The sequence below is a fragment of the Gavia stellata genome, chromosome 1, assembly GCF_030936135.1.
Source record: "Gavia stellata isolate bGavSte3 chromosome 1, bGavSte3.hap2, whole genome shotgun sequence".
NCBI classification, from domain to species: Eukaryota; Metazoa; Chordata; class Aves; order Gaviiformes; family Gaviidae; genus Gavia; species Gavia stellata.
In genome coordinates this window covers 71,225,029-71,247,318 of record NC_082594.1, presented here as the reverse complement: position 1 = coordinate 71,247,318, position 22,290 = coordinate 71,225,029, and the positions used below count along the sequence as shown (strand labels likewise).

Genomic DNA, 22,290 nt, shown 5'->3' with positions numbered 1-22,290 from the left:
CCATGAGCTTAACCATGAGAACTCTTCCTCACCTGCCTATAACTGGAACGTGCTCATGTCTACAGTTTAGTCTGCCAAAGTATTTTACATTCATCAATTGTTTTCAGACTTTGAATTTTTGCAATCAGTTTATACTCATCTTATACATTTTCTCATTGTTGTTTCCTTACAAGAGGTGATTTTAAAATCTGAAATTTTAAAACAAAGTGAAGGAAGTATTTTCAAAGTAATATGCCTCATTGTTTCAAGTAGTAGGAAAACCCAGATAACATGATTGCATGTGGGGCTCTTCAAAACAGTGCATTTATGCTTTAATACATGTCTCTTCAGCCTACTGTTTAATACGGAAGGTGCTACAATGTCATGAAGCAATTGTCAATAGGTTTATTTTGGCACAAGTTCCTGCTCTTAAGATCTACAGGGCTAAAATGTCCAATTCAAGGAAGTCTGGTTAGGCAGGGTATGTTTTCAAAATGAAGCTTCTCTATTAGGGCACAGCCCTTCATGGCACAGCACTTTTACAGTGTGTATAATAAGAAGAAAAATATAATACTGTTGTCAATGTTCAACAGATGATTTACAGACTTTTATATACAGACAATATATAGACTATCATGTGACATTTTATGATTAAAACATTTAAAAAAACAAACCTGGGACAATTTTTTTCAGACAGAAGAAAGCAATAACGTGCATAAAGGGAAGAGTTCTTCTTGATAGTTATTCCGTCATAATGATACCTAGAAAATAAAAAAAATCATGAATTGACAAGCATATGATTTTCAACAAGTCAGCAAATAATTCATATTCCTCCTTTGAAAGCAGATAATCATCCTATTTAAACAAGAAAAGACCAAGTAAAAAAAGCTACATTTGTTTTTTCAAATTCTGTTGAAAATGTATTTTCCCCAAAAGAAGACAATTGCAGAAACTTTACAAACTCTTTTTAACAGTTTTTGCCCTGGAATGATGCCGCCTTCTAAACGAACAAGCATAAGCTGGTGCATGGGGTGCAACAGATTTGTACAGGACACTTAGTGAAGTCAGGGACCAGAGTCCCAGCTGAGAGAGGACCCCGTATCCCCATGGAAGTTGAAGGATTTAGTGCAGTTGTTCCACAGCCGTTCACAGTAGCTGAGGGACTGGGTGGCCCCTCGGTCGTCATGGCAAGCTAAACCCCAGGAGCCTGCCAGACCTTCTCTAAGGTTTATCCTGCCCTCAGTGAGCAGCGGAGCTGCCATCCCTGCCACCCAGGCTGGCTCTTGCCCGGCTGGGTGACTGGGAAGCCAGGGGAGCCGGGCAGCGGTTTCGGGCCAGCAGCCAGCAGAGGATAACCTGCTGCTGATGGGAAGAGAGAGCGTGGAGGCTGGGGGCCATCACGCACCCTCCCAAATCCTGCCAGCTACGAGGAGAAGCCTGGGAGTGTCTGCGGTGAGGCACTCCCAAAATAAAGGATCTCGCTGGATCAAGCTGATAGCAAGTCCAGACTAGTGGAGAAAAATCGCAGATCAAGTAAGGGCATGTCATTCTCAAAGCCAGTACTTGACAGCTTCTCAAAATGCTTGTAAAATTACGGTGTCTCAATGCCCCTAAAACATTCCTTTTTCCCAGTCTAGATGTTCAGAGTGTGATTATGAATTTGGACATCGACTCGATGAAAGACTATCAAACTCTCTGCCCTCTAGAAGAGAGGGAAGGGAAAAGAAAGGACATGCAGGAGGAGGATCTGAGTTGGTCTGATTTAAATGGTTTTAAACTGTTTACAACATTTCCGTTGACCACCAGTACATGCTGGGTCACTCCACAGATATGTGCAAGGATGAAAAACACAACACAGACACTAATCACGGCTGCCACCCCCGTGCATCCCGGAGCCAGGCTTTCCTGACCTGGTGTCTCAAGAGCTCTGAGTAAGGTTGTGATGTCTGGCAGACGCCTCACGCAAGCCATGCTGTAAAAGCTATTACAACTCAAAGCGCTAATTTTTTAAAACCAGTCTGAACTGGAATTCATGGCCTACAAAAGCAGCTCTGAGGTGGTGATTTTCATGGGATTAACTCTATTTTAATGTACTTGGTGACATCACGATTCACTCTGGATCTTGTGATACATTACAGACTTGCAACCAACAATTCAGCTGCTGTATTACAGTGCTGGAGCTGAAAATTCAGCTATTTTACAATTTTATTTAGAACAGTTATAAATAACGTTTTTAAACAAAGGTAGCAAAGCCAATACCTGGTACTCCCTCTTGTGCCCAGCCTTCTTGTCCCCAGCCCTGGGAAAACTAACCGAATAAGCTAAAAAAACAAACAGAAAATTAGAGATACTTGGTAAATTCATTCTAAAACGCAAAACCGTATCTGCTACATTTTTTTCTCCTTAATAACTTCTTTTGCTTTCCATCGTTTGCAGGCTAATACCTGTTCTTACATACCTCTCAAACGGTAACTGTTGAACTGAACTCAATCAGGCTTTTGCGGATCCAAATCTAAGTAATTTAAGGGATTACCTCCCTCAGGTAGGAAATTTTAGACTAGTCCGTCTTACGGAGCACTGAAACACAGTCAGTACACACACCAGGAGACCACCCGCAGTCAGGTGGGATATATCAGCCAGGGGAACTCGAAGGTGCCGTGATTCTCCAGTACTCTGACAGACCTGCAAGCCTTACTCATTCGAGTAGGACTTACTCACTCTTTGCCCACCCACTCACTCTTGCAAGGAGTACTTGCAGGATAGGGCCTGACTTATCTGTGTTAAAAGGGCCTGAATCATCAAGCAGCAAAGCAACCTTTTGACCACCGCGGTGGTAAATGTGAACTGAGGCCATGCGACATCTGTCAAGATTAGGCCCTACAGAGTAATTAGATACTGTCAGGGTAATAATCCACTTCATGATTATTCTGCATGAGCTGTCCCATGAAGACAGAGACTAACCCAGGACAGCTGGAGCTAACATTCCCTATATAGCAGGAACAGAGGATGGAGTACTCAACGTTAGCGAGGAGTGAGGGGAGACTCCTCTTAGCAGTGCAAAGCATGGACTCTGTGCAAAGTGCACTTTGCTGGTCCAAAGGCCTGCTAAAGGACAAATGTCCCCAAGTCACACTAGCATGCACCTCCAGCTTTAACGGTGTTGGAGTGGTCCTGTTCTTTGCACATTTCTGCGTGCACCCACCCCAGCTGCTCCCTTTCTCAAGCTGGTATTTTAGCATAATCCCATTTTCCTAAAAGGACAGCCTGTGAAACTGGAGCTTATGTGGCATGCGACACATTACTTCTTCCCACTGCCTCTTCTACAGAGGCAGTGGTGTATTTGGGCAGAGGGATAGGGCAGATGAGATTAGTAGTGTCTTAAATCATCACAGTTTGATTCACACGGGGCTTGACTGCAAAAGTCCTTACAGTTCTGTGCTGGTTTTGGCTGGGATAGAGTTAATTTTTCTTCATAGTAGCTAGTATAGGGCTGTGTTTTGGATTTGTACTAAAAACAGTATTGATACACAGGGATGTTTTAGTTACTGCTGAGCAGTGCTTACACAGAGTCAAGGCCTTTTCTGCTTCTCACACCGCCCCGCCAGCAAGTAGGCTGGGGGTGCACAAGAAGTTGGGAGGGGATACAGCCGGGACAGCTGACCCCAACTGACCAAAGGGATATTCCATACCATATGATGTCATGCTCAGTATATAAACTAGGGTGAAGGCTGGCCGGGGGACCGCTGCTTGGGCTGGGCATCGGTCGGAGGGTGGTGAGCAATTGTTTTCATTTGCATCACTTGCCTTTCTTGTTTGTTGTTGTTTTCATTACAATTTTTATTATCATTATTATTATTATTATTTTACTTCATTTCATTTATTAAACTGTTTTTATCTCAACCCACGAGTTTTCTCGCTTTTACTTTTCCTATTCTCTCCCCCATCCCACTGGGGCAGGGGGGGAGTGAGCGAGCGGCTGTGTGGTGCTTAGTTGCCAGCTGGGCTTAAACCACGACAAGTTCACACGCATGTAATGCAGTCAGGTTACTACAGCTTGCTGTATATGGTTGTATATGTGTACTACAGCTTGATGATTAACAGGTCACCCCATTAGCTAGGCTGTGGTAACCGATTCCATGTGCACCTTTAGTTTAAACCAGTGCTGCTGCAGTTCCTGCCCTCCTCAGCCTCTTGCTGCATGGTCCCACCTCCTGCTGCCAAAGGACAGACCATTTCAAGCCATTGGGGAGCTGCACCCCAGCTTGCTCACTTTGGATGTGTTAACTTGCACGGTAATGCACTGGGTTGGTTAAGGCTGTGAGCAAACAGTTCCAAGCACCAACCTACAGCAGCTATGGCTCATCAGCTAAGCTCCTCTGCGTGACCAGACTCATGCTTCATCCATGCCCGTCCCAGCTTAAAAGTAAAATGCATTAACTTAAAACACAAAAGGCTTAGCTTACAGGTGGTAACTCAATCATGCTGGAGCACCTGGAAGTGTACAGACAGGATGGGATTAATCTTACCTACGTGGTTACAAGGTAGAGATGTCTAAGCTAGTTGCTGCAGACTCTGTAGTCAATGGAGAAGAACAGGCAGTTCCGAGGCACGTTTTATCTGAGCTACCTGAGATGACTCATTTAGGGTGAGAGGAATCATATGTAACTACTTATTTCTCTCCATTGACTACCAAGGGATTTTAAGGTGACTAGCTTCACGGCAGACATCTATCCTGAGCCAGGCAAATTCTACCCATGGGCTTGCTGATGGGTGATGATCCATTAAGCTATGGTAATAAATCACACTGGATCACTCACTCAAATCTTAATTTTAAGTAAGAGTGATTTAACTTTCCCAGTAAAAAAAATTAGACTGAAGTGAATTGAGATAAATGATTCATAAAATGAGGTCATCTGCACAAATGAAATTGATTTCAGGTACAACTTTTACTTAAACTATTATGGGTTCGTGTTAAAAAATTTCTTAGTAGCTCCTACCATGGGCACTAGTAGAATAATATTAGCAGTAAAAATAGGAATTTCTGAACAAAATGTCTTGAGCAACAAATAATCACAAGGCATTCTGTCTTGCTTAATTTGTTAAATAAAGTTCAATAGCTATGAGTGTTTGTTGCAAATGGGATTTCTAAGTGGTAATTGCTCTGTGGGTTGTATCAACCTCCATGTACTAAAAAAGTGTAACTCTTTGAAGGAGATTGGTTTCTACATCTGCATTTGTTTTGCTTGGATGCTTCTATAACAACTTTTTTAGTGTGTGTTTGGAGCAAAATCTCCATAAGTATGTTTAAAAAGGAAAATATAAATTTATGTAACGATCAAAGGGGTCTTTTAAGGACAGAAGAATCAGCTCCTCAGGACAAGTTTATTAACCTTGCACTGTTTATCCTGGTAAAGCTTTCTAAAATATATTGGCAAAAGAAATCTTTGCTAGTGTAACATACACCAGTTCCCTGAAGAAAACAAACTCCACCACAACTAGTGTAACAGTGTCTACATGAGGGCTTACCATTTTAAGAAAAGACACAACCATAATACATTACATATTAATTCTTCTCTGTTATTTAATTGCTTTTGATATGCAGTCTGTATATATATATATATATGCAGTCTGATCATCAGATTTTTCTGCTTAGGTATCTCTGCTGCTTATCTTATATATCCTATCTACTCTGTACCTTTCCAAAGGTGGCTGAATTTACTTGATGCTTGGAATTCGGACTGCAGCTTTCCATATACAATTCATATAGTAGCCAACGGGGTACAGTGCATCCTTCACACAAACAGAAATTATCAGTTATCCTTGAAAACAAAAACATCAATTGTTTTATGTCAGAATCAGAAGAAAGAATTGTTAGCCTGTGATTCTAATAGCTCACCCGCTTTACAGTGTACTCTGGAATAGTTACTCTGATTTTATAGAAGCATAGAATCAAAAAAAAGAGCTACTACTTTTATGTTAATCTGTGTTCTGGGGAAAAAATGATAAATTTTTAATATACATATATATATTATATATATATTTTTATATATTCTATGTTTGTTTTTAACTCTTTAAGTTCTACTTTCCTGGTTTCCAGAGTGTAAGAGAGGTCATGTGAGACTCTGCTAATAAGTTTACTAGATCTCATAGTTTGTAATAAAACAATACAACTTAGTAACATCATTATAACACTAACAACAATACACAAAATATTAGCATCTCTCTAATAGGATGTAACTTTCATCTTCTAATTATAGAGGTCTCCGCTATACCGAAGATAATATGATGAGCATTTTTTCCATCTAAACTGTCCAATATGATGTGTTGGGATGGAGAGTGCACAAACTATGAAGGACCAAATTCTATTCTCATACAACCTCACTGATGTTAGTACAAGTTTAGTAAGAGAACAGAATTTTAATTTACAGTTACTATGTAACAGAACTGCCAGGACTGAAACTGGTTTAGGTGTTTAAATACTCATCCTTTAGCCAAATCCCTTACTCATCAGAATGGTCACAGTCAAGTAAATGCAACTACTTGTGTGAATAAGGGGAGGAAGACGTACACTTAGCTACTTATTAGCCTAAGGTATTAACTTCACCAGAAAAAAAAGACCTTTAATTATGAGATAATGCCAATGGTTTTGATGTCAGAAGGTAATAGTCTCCCACAGTACAAATACAGGAGCAAAACTGGAGCAAAGAAGCAGAGAGATTAATTTTCAAAGCATGACACACTGATCGATCGTATGACAGTGTTTTCTTAGTCTGACTCTGCTTCCGTTGTATCAAATTATTTATGCATATTTAATTAATTTATCAGATGAATGCTAGTGCAGCACAGTGCCAATTACTCACTGTGTCCTTGCTGATAATCGAATTGGTTGGGAAAGCAGGCTTTTCATAATCACGAGGTGAGATAAGCCGGTTGGGTTTTAAATTGGCATCCTCTCTTTTATTAGTCGCCTGATTTCAGGCAACCAAGTGTTTATCTTTCTCTCTGAGCTGTACTGGCAGTAGAGAGTGGATAAGGTCTTCAGCAAACTGGCTTGCTAGAACAGACTGAGCAAGAAGATGATGGCTGTGCAGCCTGACGATGTCTGCCTCACCTTTTATTCACGCCTCTTCCCCTTTCTCCAGGGAAGAAGGCTGACTGCCTCCCCCAGGTTTCCGTCTCCCTAGCAAAAGGCCCCGAAATGCCTTGCTTTTACCTCTTCGGAGCCCATCTTCTCACCCACCAACCTCAGAGGCTGGTGCTGTCAAGCGCCGGGGCTGAGCTGTGCTGGGGTCCCTGCCAGCTCCTCACCACCTCCAGCCCCACCACCCAACAGCAAAGGCTTCATGGCTACACATGAGCAGGAACCTGCACCAAAGACAGGGGATCTGCTGTGTTAATGGGGGATTTCCCCTCATGGGGCTGAAAGGTAGATGACATTTATTCTAGATAAGAGTCCTGACCGAGCTCTGGCTCCCAGCAGGCAGAAATGCTTCTTTCTTCTAGAGCAACCATCTCAAACCCCTTCATAATTGAGCAGTCCCGGAGGAGATTAAACCTAAGTCCAAATTCATCCTTAATGTAACACCACCAGAGTCATTGGAAGTGCAGCAGGAATTAATTCATGCTTCAGTAGCTGGTTTCTGCCAACAATTTTGCCTCAGCATTTAACTATTTAGTGGTAAAATATCTGGGAATATAATTTCGTGAATTTATCTTCTATTAAGCTGCCAGCCTTTTTCAAATAACAAGTCAAACACATTCTTAGTGCTGACACATAATACAAAAATACTGTCTATCAGGAAAAAAAATCCACACAGAGAAGAGCACAGTGCTCATCTTCTTGCCTATTAGCCCCAGGGTTCTCCAAACCTGAGTGCTTATGGCATGCATCAAAGCAAAACTGTTAATAAAGACAACAAAATCAAAAGGAAAGAGTGGTAAGGGAGGAAAATGGAGGTTAAAGAAAAAACACACAGCGAAAGACATCCTCCATTTATCTACTACTTTCTGTCCACACTTTCCGTTGGGATTGTTATCTGATAGGTTCTGGGACCTCAAATGGACTCCAGGTTTTTGGGGTTTGCCACCTGTTGTGTGTGAACCGTTGGCAGCCAGGCCATCATACAGGTTTGCAAGCCTGCTGTTAAACCATTTCTGGACCAAAATCTGTTCTGCTCTTGTCAATGCACCAACTGTAAAACAAAGCTAAATATTTAAAAATTTTCAAAACATGGAAAGGTGATTCAGAAGGTTGTGATGAAAACATCGTCGGTGCATCCTTTCAAGGGTTGGTTACGATTCAGTTTTATGCAGTGTCTCAAACTTGTTGGATGACCTTGGATGACTCTCTTCCTTCAGTCCTTTTAAAAAGGGAATAGTGGTATCTATATCACAGCAAACACAGACTAATTCCCGCTGCTCAGGTATTACTGAGAGGGGGAATAAAAAGATTGAAGATTAGTTGCTGTCAAGTTAAAAGCTGTGTTGTTACTGTTTCAGACAGATTTTCAACACTGTTTACTAGCTGGGCTCATCTGTGCTTGGGGAAAGAAGGAAAGTAACTCTGGTTTCTCTTTGGCTGTTAGACGGCAGACAATGCCCTTCTCAAAGCACAAGAAAACGATGGTGACAACCTTACTCCACCACAGCAAGTATCTCGCTGAGGAGTTCAACCACGAGGTTCACCTCAAGGAAACATAACCTGGGAGAATGTCAGTCTCTCAGCATCACTGAACGCCAGCGTGCCACCGGCCGCGCAGCCTCGCAGCCACCCGTGGTGCGCTGTAAAGGCCCGCCAGCCACGAGCGCTCCAGCCAGGGGTGGTCCTCTGGTCCTCCCCATCTGCACTGCAGCATCACGTCAAGTGGAAGGCAGCCCAGGGGCCAGATCCCAGTGAGAGGGTAGGCTGAGACAAAATCCCATTTCCCCCACCTCAAACCACCTCCACGTCAGTAAGACTTGTGGTGGGAGACGGACTTTCAGGGAAATTTCCCTGCTTTCATGGCATCGTTTATGCACCGACGTGATGATGGGGCCTTTACAGCAAACGAGACTCTTGTCCGAGGAAAGTGCGATAAGCGCTGGAAGTCGGGCTCCCACCCGCCCTGCAGCAAGCCCACCCGGCAGGTCCTGCGAGGCTCCCGGCGAGCGGGGCAGACCAGCCTCGCCGCGCCCCCCGCGCTCCCCCCTCCATCCTCAGCCAGGGCCCCCCAGCCGCCCCGCCGGCCCGGTCCCCGGCCGCGGGGAAGGGGGCAGCACGCACCAGCGGATGATGGGGCGGTGCAGGAGGGAGGTGGGGCTGCCCTCGGCCATCCCGGGCGGTGCCGGGCCGTGCCGTGCCGTGCCGTGCCTTGCCGGGCCGGGCCGGGCGGCGCCGTGCCGTTGGGTACCGGCCGGCGGAGCGGCGGGTGGCCGCGCGCCGCCTCCGCCGTCGCAGCCGGTTCCCGGTCGCGGGGCGGCGGCGCAGCCGGCCCGGCCCCCGCCCACCGGACAGCCCTGCCCCGGGCCGAGGCGCTCCCCGCCTGGCGGGCACGGCCCCGCCGCTCTCCGCTGCAGGCCTGCAGAGGGGCGGCGTGCCTCGGCGGCGCGGATCCGGGGCCCGCTGCCGCGTGGGCGCACACCCGCGCGCCGGGGACGGCTCGGGGCCACCTGCGGCTCAGGTGCAAACGCCCGCCGCGACGCAGCCTTTCCTGGCACCGAGCCCGCTGTCGCCGAACGCGAATCTTAGAGGAACTGCAGGCGAGAGAATGGATTACATGTAAACCGGGAGGTACAAAGACGCCGGGGAGAGGCGCAGATGAACAACCGTGCGGCAGTACATTTGGACTTGATGGTCTTACAGGTCTTTTCCAGCCTTAGTGGTGCTGTGTAATAGCGTAAGTGCTGTCTCCATAGGTTTTTGCACGCCTTTAAAACATTATTTTCAGAGTTTTCTACAAGAATGCTGTAAACTCCCGTAAGTGTTTAATTTCTCTTAGGTACAGATAGGTGACAGGGCTGTCTGCTCCGCTGAAACCCTGTAAGCACTTTCCCATTGCGAGCAGCCATTATGCAAAAGGAGCTTTACTGCCATGGGACTGGTGAAAATAAATTATGTATGGCTGGAGCGTCTAAAAGCTTCCCAGTGGATGGCATTGGGTTACATCAGAGCTCAGCTTCTCAGAAACTCCCGTGGCTTCCTCATGTTAATTAGCTGCTGGGAGCCCACGTATGACACAGGCTGGCTTGCTTGCTTTGTTATGACAAGATGGCCAAAGCCAACGCCTTGGTAGACAGCAATATTAAAGGTGGGGCGGACAGGGGACCAGAAAAGAGGAATTTATGGTGGAAGGTTGATGATCTTCTGGTCCGTCAATGTAGCTTGCTTTTGAGGAGCAGAGCACACAGATGTCATGTATAATACATGTTGCTTTTAATCTGTAAAGCCTCGTGCTGTGTTGAGAACCCCATGGGAAGATGCTATTCACTCACAGGGCCCCGAACCAAAGCCTTGAAAATGATGTCTGCCCACAACACAGGTTAGTATACACATTGTAACCAGTACAATCGGTCATCGATAAATGTACTTAATAACATGTTGCGGAAGCTTCCCTCAGTTACAGTTCTTGGTTGTTGTCTGATTTTGTGTCTCCGTAGTCTACTGACCTTCTCTGTGGGACATTCAGCTTACGTAGCAAATACTCCTGCAAGTACTGCAGAGTGAAAGCTTATTCAAGTTACTTTAAACTAGCTGTCATAAGAACCAGCAGCAATCATACTGCAGCACCTGTAAGACCTGTGTGGTTTTGCCGTGTAAGTACTTACAGAGCTTCTGAGGTGGGTTTCCCAGTAGGTGCTGAAGGCTGTTCTGCCCCTACGAGACTGCAGCCGTGCCCATGCCTGGCACACTCACCGCTGATTCAGGTGTGCCTGTCCACACTGCGGTCATAGCAGTGCCTTCCACCTAATGTACCTGGGCAAGAGGAAGCCTCACCTCCACTTTCCAACAACAGGCTTGCTTGTTTGCATGTGCCTCTCAGTCTTGGTGGTAGTTCTCAAGGTTGATGGCCAACAACTGGCTTTCTGCGCCTATCTGAAACTCCACAAAGTTCATTGAAGCTCCCTAGGCCCACAGATGCCTTAGCAGGAAAAAAACATTTACAACTTATCTAAAACTGAAAAACAATAATGTGTTGACAGACTGAAAGCAAGGAGAGTCACACAGATCAGAAAGTCCCTGGACTACACCTACCACTCAGAAAAGTTTTGATGAGAGGAAGCAAATGCTGCACTAAGAAACTGTCCAGTTACTGTCCATGGCTTGAGAGATATAAAGTAGGTCACAGAATTTCTCTTGCCCAATTTCCAGATAACAATAATGAGATAGACAGATCTGTGTGCTGTTCAGATCTTGACACTACTATTATTTGATTAGGGTTTTTCCAGTTTTTCAGAAAACGTCTCTTTAATCTTTCTAATAAATCTAATACTTTTGGAGGGGTGGGAGAGAAAGGGGATTCTGTTTTTAAATACCAGGCTGCTAGTAGAATTTGATTGAAAACATGAAATCTGCTTCTTCAGTTTAATCCAGTCAGATAGGACTGGGTGGCTGTACACTAGGTCAAGCTGTAGTAAGTCTTTATTCTTGTATAAGCTGAAAGTTGCAAAGCTGTTGTCACGGACATCCTCCTTGTGTAAAAAGAAAGTACATCTAATGAACATGCACTTTGACTGAACAAAATTTTGACCTAAAATTAGGAGTATGGTTGAACTGATTAAAAGGCATGCTAAAAAAGCTCCTTTCCTCTGACTTTCACCCATAACTAGGACAAATTTAAATCAACATTTTAGGTAACAGACAACTCCAAAATGTTGCAATGAGTGTCTTTAGCACAAAATTGCCTCTTCAGATTACTCCATCCTCTCACACTGCCCCGTATTCAAGAGGAGATGTGGGTATCTTGTGAGTTACTCTTTGCTGTAGAGGAAAATGGACCATGTAGGAGCTATTGCTGGAGGCGGCTGTCTTGTAAAGGAACAGTAAAGTGCTAACATCTCTCAAATACTTAAAATATTTAAAATAAGCGCTTTATAAGATTTTTAAGCACTTAAGCTAAAGTATGTATAAAACAGTCATGAAAGCAAGTGAATCCACTACTGCTTCCACCACTACCAGCAGCAATGAAAATATGTGACTGTAATAAATTGCATTCCCCTAGAGTTGAAAAGGCCTCTATGGCATTTCTTTCATTCATTCTCCTGTAGAAAGAAATGGGTAAAAGAGGTTGAAAAGTAAAACCAAAAACCCCAACTCCTCCCTGCTACCCACCAAACCAATGCCCTGGAGCAACATACTATCAAACTTTCAATGTGAAAAGTTAAAAGAATTTGGTCAGTGTTGGAGTAAGAATCCTGGTGGACAAAGGTAAATATCCTGCTTTGAGAAATCAATCAGTACATTTTGTTGGTTTGAGGTTTTTTTTTTTTTTTTTTATCTTTACTAGTTGATCTACCAGGGACGAAATGACATCTGTGCAAAGGTTTACTGATTTTTCCTTCCTTTGAGATCTGAGTAATGCCAATGATCAGGCATTACCTCAATCTGATCAGTTTACTGTGAAGAGAGATCTTCAGAGTCATAGCTATCTTTCAAACTTTAGTTTAAAATAAATTGACTTGACAGAATTCAGAAAATACGTAAGATTATATCTGGTTGTGTCATGACTTTTGGAGCAGCAGCAAAACCAAAACAGGATTGCAACCACCTTCTCCTTCAATATAATTCTTGGACGTTACAGGAAACTCTGTGTCCTTCACAAGCCACACATTTCAACATGAATGCAAATGAGGAAGAGGAAGGCTCCTCTCCTAAGTGCCTATGGCAAGTGAACACTTTTGTGCATGAAAACCCAGTTCAGCAAAGCATCTCAGCATGTGTGTAAGACCGCTTCATTTCAGCAAAGCATTTAAGAATGCGCTTAACTTCAAATATGTACTTAGCTGAATCGTTTTGCTGAGTGGGGATTGATGGCTGAATTAAGTCATTAAACATTAATGACAGAGCTGGGAACACAAAATAGTATGTAACTCCGGATGTGTCGGGACTAGAATGAACTGATTCAAACAATGCGATCATTGCATGGTTAAAATCTCTTGAAAGATGTAAAGACATTAGAAAGGCTTAGGGTCTGGTGACTTGAGGTGGGGGACAGTCACTGACAATCGCTTCAGTCCTTACATCATCCCAAATCACCTGGCTCTGGAGTGTCTGGTGGGGAGACTGGGTGGAAATCTCTTCCACACAGTAACCGAAACACTTAAGTCTCTGTTGGTACAGCATTAGTTCTAGATGTTGCCCAGGGCAGTGTTGGCTACTGATCTTCTTTTGACTAGGATGAAGAATGAGGGTACCTTGACAGCATTTCCAGGTGTCTCCATGTTCTTTGACATCAGTGACCTCTAGCTGCTTTTGGTCCTGCCACCAGTGGTAGCAGCGTCTATCTGAGCAGCTCTGTCCCTCTTGTCCTGAGAGACTCCGGTGTGAACGCTTCCCACAGGGCTCTGCCGGTCACCCTGCGTGCTCCCTGTGCGCACAGTGACTCTGGGAGAGTGACTACGGAGCTGGTTTCCACCATGTGCTGGTGACACCTGCTCTTTATATTTCTCTTTCTTTAGACCCGCTCAGGGCAGCCAAACAGTTTATACGGTGACTCATGGAGATGGAGATAAAAGCATGGAGATAAAAGCCTATCTGTCCAGAAGTGGCTGAGGTAATGCTTGCAGGAGAAAGTAACTGCTTCGTTTCTGCTTGACAGAAGATGCTGTGTTTGCTCCTCCAAGTCTAAGTAGTATTTTATTGTGCTTCCCCCATTCATTCTTTTTGTGCTTTTGGTTTTGTTTTCTACATCCTGGATGTATACCGGAGTGAACTTGCTGTTTAATAGGACAATCTATTATTAATGGCTGTGCTCTAAACTCTGAAATAGTGACACTGGTTTTGCATGTTACAGTAATTTGAACAAAAACAAAATATTTTTTTCTTTACAATAAAAGCAGTGGTGAGTCATACAGAAAAGCTGAATCTATCTCAGAGGCTGGTAGATCAAACAGCAGCTCTGACATTAGCTCCTGTGTCTGATTTGCAGACCACGTACAAATGACCCTTGACTGTATTTGTGCATCAGGAATGTTTACACAGTGAATCAATTAGTTTTGAAGGAAGGAATGGCATTAAGGGCAGCTTTGAAATATGCTCAAGGTAAAGTCCAGCTACAAAAGCTTTGAAAAGAGAGAAAACATCTCCCTCCTCCACCAGAATCAACACACACTTTCCTGTGAAAAGAGATGCTTTCTTTTTTTTTTTTCTTTTGATTAAAAATGACAGGTAAAAGTGTTTCACTTAAATAGCTAGATTAAGCAATAAATTTCTTGAAAGTGTTTGTTGAAAGCTTCAGCATAATAAGTTTGACATAATCAAATGATGATGCAGCTAACAGTTAATGTCCTCTGAGAATGACTTTTATTATAACAAATAAAAATCTTGCCTCAATAGTTCTTTGAAGGTAAAGCATGTATCACACGGGTGATGTAGTTTTATCTTCCCATCTTTTGAATGTCTTGGAGCAAAGAGGCACATCAAAGAAATACTGTGTGCATGTAGTGTCAGAGGTGATACGATTAAAACTGTATCCAGTTGTATAACTGTTCTCCAAATTCATATTTGCAAGCCCTATATTCCTATCATTCTTTTACAAATCCTGTTTCATCCTTCAGACTAGAAAATGCAGCAGGAGATAGCATGATTTATGCCTTGCTTATAGTTACATAAATGATATTTTCATTTAATACTTCTATCTGAGACTACCAACAAATTCAAGAGAGAGAAAAAACGCTGTAACAGACTTAATAAGCATCACCACGTAACCACTGTAGGAATAACGAAACCTGAAAGCCCCAGGATCTGTCTGAGTTGTTCAGATCCACCAGGACCCACTTTGAGCAGGGAGGTGGACTAGACAACCTCCAGACATCCCTGGCAACCTAAATTATTCCATGATTGCTGCCCGGTCTCTTTCTTAATTGCATCTGAAGCATTTGTGACTTGTCTATATTTGCCTTTTGTTCAAATAAGTAGAACATTCATTTACGTTGCTAGCAGTAGCATTGCTGTAGTTGCAGCAGTGTAAAGATAGCCAAGACAAACTTTATAAAGAGAAATAGTATCTTTTTCTTAGGCCAGTTGATGCAGCTAGAATAGATATAGATATTGTGGGCCCACACAGATTATACTGGGTCTGAAGCAAGCAGTAAACACAAAGCTGAATAAAGGTTGGGAACAACGGCTCTGGTAGAATGAGAGTGTGTTTCTTTTTCCCAGTTTAGCAAATTAGATTAGACTGATACCGTTTAGGATGAGAAGATGTCTTCTATATTACTTTATATTCTCTGTTTCCATTGGAATAAATTATAAAATCAACGTTTGTGAAACATTTGATACGAAATCCTCCTTTGAGCAGCTTGAATGTTTATACTCTGACCCCACAGCTTTGCACTGACATGAAGGACCTCTGGGGGGGCATGGGGCATAAGCAGCCGTGGTGGGTCTCTGGACCGGTCGACATCCTTGATTTATGGTCCTGATTTCTGATCCAGATCTTGAACTACACTCCATCATTCCTGACACTTACAAATACATTACTTGCTGCTAAGCGTTCCTCAGATGGCTTACATAAAACATTTCCACCACTGCAAACTTCTTATTTTGACTGTGTGCTATTTGTAACATGGGACTGGCCCTCTGGTTGATACTGCTGGAATTTTGCATGAGCAAGGACTAGAGTTGAGTGAATACATACCCTAAGTATTTTTTTGCATTCAAAAGGGAACTTCCATTTAACTGTGGTTGTAATTCTTTCATATTTATTTTCTATGAATATGTGATCATGTGAGCTTTGCTAGCATAATACTTGTCTGTGAGAATTCCCATGTGACTTACTTATGGGAAGCAAACATTTAATTCAAATGTTGGGTCACCAAAAGGCAGTTCAGAGTTTTCTATTGACTTTGTTTTGATTACTTATTCAAATTAAATGTTACGATCCTTGCGGATAAAGCAAAGCAAAACTTGGCAATATTACAGTCAGTGGGACAATTAACATTCACACTCTACTTGTTAATTAAAAAAATCTATCAATATAGATCAAAAGATGTATGGGGCATAAATTAATGTTACTTGATTTATTGCCGAAGATACATTCCCAGATGAAAATTTCAATCTGGATTACAAAGTTCATAAATGAGATATCTGCAGACCCACAATTACTCACTGAAGTATTCATTCACAATTTTATAACAAGCACATTTCAGACGTGAACTGCAGATCTACAAGTGATTCAAGGTAAAATTTGCCAAAGAAAATCCTCTGGTAAGGTCAGCGCATGTGAGTTAGAGATGCAGGATGTGGTTGCTTAGTTACTAAGCAGGAGTCCACCTGGAGAGCACAGTGCCTCTGCACTTCAGAGTACGGAGATGGGTTTTGCCCTTTACTTTTGAATGACATTGCTGCTGAATGTTCAGATCGAAAACGTGGAACCAGGCAACTTTAACGAACAGCCACTCAGCTCTGGCAGCCTCATTGCAACTGCAGCCAGCGCTAGTGTGACCATCCTTCCAGCACAGAAGATAGAGCCATAGGAATAATAATAGACAAAACTTCATTTTGAAGGGCATTTTAGAGAATGTACCTCATATATTTTTCTCTCAAATGCACTCCTGCTGCCCTCAGATAGACAACTCATAGTGCTTCGTTATGGGTTTTAATATTTGCAATATATCCTTGTCTTCTTTATTTTATAAAATTTTTATAACTTTTTAAAATAAAAAAAAATTATAAAATCATTAACCCATAGTAGTTGAATCTAATTTTCCTTTGAAGCTCGGTCTTGACAGAAACAGTATTTAACAAGTTTCTGTAATTTGCCAAAATCTGTTTATAAAAGAAAATATACTTTCTACCTCTGCTTTTGAGTTCGGACCAGGCTTAGTAACTTACAGAAGATGTGAAAAGGGATAAAAGCTAGGATGGGAGGATGGGACATCAGACTAATCTTAATAAAATCTTTCTGGGAATGTGAGATGGCTCTTCAGAAGTTCTCAGTCTACAGTATTCCTCATGCAAAAGACAGAGGTTCAGCCTTGCAGCGTGTTTCAAACCTGCAATAATGCTTGCTGTTTCCCCAAAAGACAGACACCTTCTTTTGAGAAAATAACTGAATCCTGTTTGCTGAAATAAAAATGTGGAGATAAATATTTAAGTGCAAAAGCATACCACTGATTAATTTTTTCTGTTTTGCCAAAATGAGTTTTTACACAGCAGCACTTATGACTAAATAATTTCTCTCGTTACTTGTCGTAATTTACCTTTTTGTGAATAAAGAAATGTTGTGAACTTCAATCCATACAAAATAATTTGGTTCTGAATTTAAAACTTTTTAAGTTTTGAAACTTTCAGAACTGATTATAACAAGCTTTTAGGATACAGTACAAGTCATGCCTCTTCATCATCCTTACATTTGTCAACTTTAACAAGTTTAAAGCTGCAAATGAGGAATCCTAACGTGCTGTACAAAAGAAACTTATTTTTCCAAACGTGCTGCATAAAAAAGAAAACCTAGTCAACATTTAAAGATCTTTTCGGTTTTAAGGTACAGAAGCCAGTATCTTATGCATACATACCTCACAATTTCAGTGCATTCGAATATGATAAAATAAAATCTCTCTTGTAATTCTGAAATGTTTTTGACAGATGAGGAAAATCAATTGAAAAACCTCAGCTATACAACTTTCAAGATGAATTGATAATTTACCTGTGAAGTTCTTTTTCATGTTATGCAGTAAGTTGGGTAATTACTCATCCATTAGAGTTTCTTATTATTTGATAGCATAGCCTCCAAATTAAAATTCATAAACTATGCTATATTTTAAAAATTCAAATGTTCAATTTTACTATAACTTTTAAATTTTCAAATATTTACAATGTACTTTCACTGCTGTCTTAATCAAGTAGACAATGGGTTATTCTCCTTTCAACTGTGCAACAATAAGTTAGAATCAGAAATATTTTCCATCATTTGAAGCCTTAGGGGCCACAGAGAAAAATGCTTTTAAAGCAGATCTTTAATTGTTTTCGTAATTGAAAGAGATGCTAACATATCATTGGGAATGCAAAAAGCTTTTGTTTTGGAAGAGATACCATTTTAACTATAAGTGACTCTTGGAAAACAGCATGATTTAATTTGCCATCACAGTCAAGTGATCTATATGAATGACTTCAGCTAATCTTATGGCATACTTTTTTATGCTTCTGCAGCTGTCGTCTTTTTCTAATTTTCATATTTCTTAGCTACAAAACAGATTTCAACCATGTTGTTTGTAGAAGTTACCCTGGCATTATTTTGTCACTCACACCATTTATATGCATTAGTATATTTAAGGATTCAAGTAGTGAAGAAACTTCTGCATAAACTGCAGCAAGCAGTGTATTGATCTATGCACAGTCATTTCTTAACAAATTCCAGAAATTACAGAACATCTCTTTAGAGGTTGCATCTTAACGGCAGGTTATCATCACAGTTATAGCCACAGTCTGTGTAGAAATGTAGCTTGACTAAGTAAAAATGCATTGTTAATACACAGAGTCAACCTTACTGCAGTATTACCTGCCTATGCAACACCCATTTCATACCTAAAACTCAGATGCTGTTTTCCATACAGCTGATATTTACCCATGTCAAATGCATGGGAAGGACCTCCAGCCGTAATCCGACTCCCTGCTGGCACGAGACCTGGAGGGGTGCATCAGCACCCCCTTGTTTTCTTCCCCGCTGTGTGGGGAGGAAGGGCACGCAGAGACTGGCCAGGAGCGGTGCACTCCAGCAGCTGAACGATTAAGGGACCACGAAGTCCCTTGCAGGTGAGCCTCAGCTGCTCCAGAGGAGTGAATATTCACAAGTTTTTCTTCTCTGCCCTTTGGCTCACTCTCCTGGGTTCTTTAATTTTAATTCTAATTGAAGGCCACGTGAAGGGGAATCTCCACCCCACTTTTTCTGAAGGAATCTCCCATCTCTGAAACCTTCAATCACTCCTTGCCATTCAAATGACTTTTTCCCTCTCTTTCCCATTCCATCTTGGGGGTTCCTTCAGCTGCCCTCCTTCATTAGCAGTTCTTAGCACACAAGCAGTATAATACAACAAAACCATATCAGGACGAAGCCTGCAGGTTGCTGAAGCATGGCTGGGAATTGCCAAGAACCTCCAGTAAGGGTTCTTCTGCGCAACATCTACAAATGGTGGGCTACCCTGCTCAGTCAAGACACTAAAACATCGCAATGAAACACACCAGAAGCCATTGGCAAAGTTTTCTAGTGTTATTCCTTGTACATCATCTCCTTAGCTGGGTTAAAATTGCACGAGCTATGGCCAGAGTAATGTCATATTTTAACAGGCAAAAAACAAAGCCACATCTACAGCTCTCATTTCAGGTGAGCAAGTTAGCGCAGTCTCAGGCTTACATAAAAAGACAAGTTGTTTTTTTTTAATGCTGTGATTAATTACTATTGAAATGCTAACTTTCTTTGGGCCAAATTCTACTCTGAAAATGAGATTTAATCAAGAGTTACTGTGTTTAGTGTTGCTCTGCACAGGTTTGATTGATTGATTCAGTTCTCTTCTTGCTCATGCAGCAAATGAATGCAATCAGACATGACTCTTACATTAAAGAGTGGAGTATCACCTTCAGGAAGAAATCAAAGGAATTAGGAAGAACCTCAAATAAAGGATGGATGAACACATTAATGACAGAGGGGTTCGTATTCACTGTCTGCTAGTTTGAAAGAAAGGAAGATCATTTGAGCGTGTGTATGACAGCTTTTTCAGTCTCCCAATTTGTTAACTATTAATGCATGCTAAAAACCCTTAGCCCTTTGATAAAAGGTTGGGAAATAAGCTGTGCATGGTTAAATCTAAAGTAATTTTTCATTATTAGTAATATTATTAAATGGGGTATTTTGCCCTGCCTGTTTTTTTTTGGGTAGGTAGCTGCTCATGTTCTGCCAGTTAATCCTGTTCTTTAGTGTATTTTAATTATAAAACACCTAATGCTGTGGATGACTGCTTCTAATAAATTAAAATTATCTGGATAAATAGAGAGGTGGCGTTGTCTATTAGGCGCAATATCCAGGTTTGGTTAAAACCAGGAAAGTCTGCTTGAGCTCTTAAAGTAGAAAGACTTTTCCGCAGCTTAACACAGATGTAAAAGACTTGCTCTCAACTCTAGCAGAGATGCCCTGAAGCATAAGGACCTGGGAAGTTTTGTTCAAGGGCAGAAATAATCAGCACACACAACATCAGATTTTGGCTGTTCAGCCCTCCTCATAGATACTTTTGCTAATTCGACATGCGACAGTGAAAAGTGTTTTGCAGGCTTGCGAGACTTTTACATTTTCAACTCAGTGTGGTTTAGGCATAAGCTTTGTAGCTCAGAGAAAAACAACCTATTTGCGCATTTCCCCAAAAGCAATGGCTCATATGCCTCTGAAGCGGGGAAGGTAAAATGCCTATGCTGTGGCCAGTTTCAATGCTTGCCTCATGGGTGGTGCTGCTAGTCATCCTGCAAAGCCAATGTAGCTTTTAATCACAGCTGCTTACACTAACTTCAGATAGTCTGAAACAACTGGGACTTGCCACGTTTTTTTAATCAGGGCCTTATAGTTGTCCTTTTGTTAGTACACAGAACTTGGCAACTCTTGAAAACAGGGTTTAGCCAGCGCTTCTGGGTGAAGTCTGAGCAAAATTTGGATTGCTTCATGTGGGAGCCTACACAGAAACAGAGCTCTTTGGAAAGCCTCATAATCATTATCTAAGTGCGACTTTATCATTCTACATCAGTGTAACCTTTCTGGGGACCTCACCATGGGTGAAAGTACTGAGCTGAAGAGAAAAAAGGATCAGGAGAAAATGTGCTACAGTAACCCATTATTAATGAATGAATGCATACTCATGCATACTTCAGCTATCTGTTTGATATCCAAACACAATAGAGCTATAGATTAGGCTCAGAATTTGACCTTCAGTATCTTACTGCCAGGGCATTTATTCATCAGCTTATTCGTCAACTGGTTTTAGTGTTCGGTTGTTTTCCTAATCTGTGCTAAGTAGTGAAGAAGCCTGGTAACCCCTGCTGTGCTGGAGGAGATTGTCCCCATCCAGTGATGATGGTGTGAGACTGGCAAACTTGAGCCCAACACGAACGACATTTCCTGCCAATCCTTCTTCATCAACAGAATCCAAGCTTTACTAAACAGCTTTAGTGATGGGGTAATGTTTACTTCTGTCTGTCAAGGCCTCCTTTTCAATGGAGGTACAGGAGGGATCTGAATAAAATCTGGCCCCTCTTGGTCATGAAATACTGTATTATATTGTGAAGCACAGGTTGTACAGCTGAGAGCATAACAATTTGTGGACAGAACTACCCGTGGAAAAGCCATTTCTGCTGCTTTTCTGCATGTCCCTATCTGCTTTTTATATCTCTGTTTATCTTTTATATTATGAAATATATCTTTCTGCGTGGTGGTCATAGTTCAAAGATTATTTCAAGGGAATGACGCTTGACTGCTATGTTGCTTGCTCAAGCCTTTGGAGCTCTTGAAATGCAAAGGTTTATGGTTTTGGCTCTGTTTGTCCCTCACGTGTATGTATATATATCTATATTTATATGTAAAATTGGCTGATGAAAATTACTAGTATGGAGGAATCCTTATTCTAAGAATAGTGTCTTCAGTTACACTCATGGCTTCAGTCAACCTCTGTCTTTTGAGACCATAGAGGAAAAAATACACAACACAAACACACAATCAAGGAGCAGGAAGTATTTTTTTCTTCGATCAAAAATTATGCTGACCTTTATTCCTTTGCTACCTATTGAAAGACCATCCAGCTATAGAACATAGAATGGTTTGGGTTGGAAGGGACCTTTAAAGGTCATCTAGTTCAACCCTCCTGCAATGAGCAGGGACATCTTCAACGAGATCAGGTTGCTCAGAGCCCCGTCCAACCTGACCTTGAATGTTTCCAGGGGTGGGGCATCTACAACCTCTCTGGGCAACCTGTTCCAGTGTTTCACCACCCTCATCATAAAAAATTTCTTCCTAGATCTAGTCTGAATCCACCCTCTTTTAGTTTAAAACGATTACCCCTTGTCCTATTGCTACAAGCCCTACTAAAAAGTCTGTCCCCATCTTTCTTATAAGCCCCCTTTAAGTACTGAAAGGCCTCAAT

The 22,290-nt window shown here is 41.9% G+C and overlaps 1 protein-coding gene across 1 annotated transcript in view; it reads right to left on the bottom strand.

The window, feature by feature from the left end:
• Positions 1-9,291, bottom strand: part of RFX8 (regulatory factor X8) — a 29,497-nt gene extending 20,206 nt beyond the window's left edge. The window contains exons 1-4 of the mRNA XM_059825978.1: positions 9,242-9,291; positions 5,675-5,798; positions 2,239-2,300; positions 654-740 (exon numbers count right to left, since the gene is read on the bottom strand). Of these exons, the coding sequence (XP_059681961.1) occupies positions 654-740; positions 2,239-2,300; positions 5,675-5,798; positions 9,242-9,291 (323 nt within the window). The remainder of the gene's footprint in view (positions 1-653; positions 741-2,238; positions 2,301-5,674; positions 5,799-9,241) is intronic.
• Positions 9,292-22,290: the final 12,999 nt, after the last annotated feature.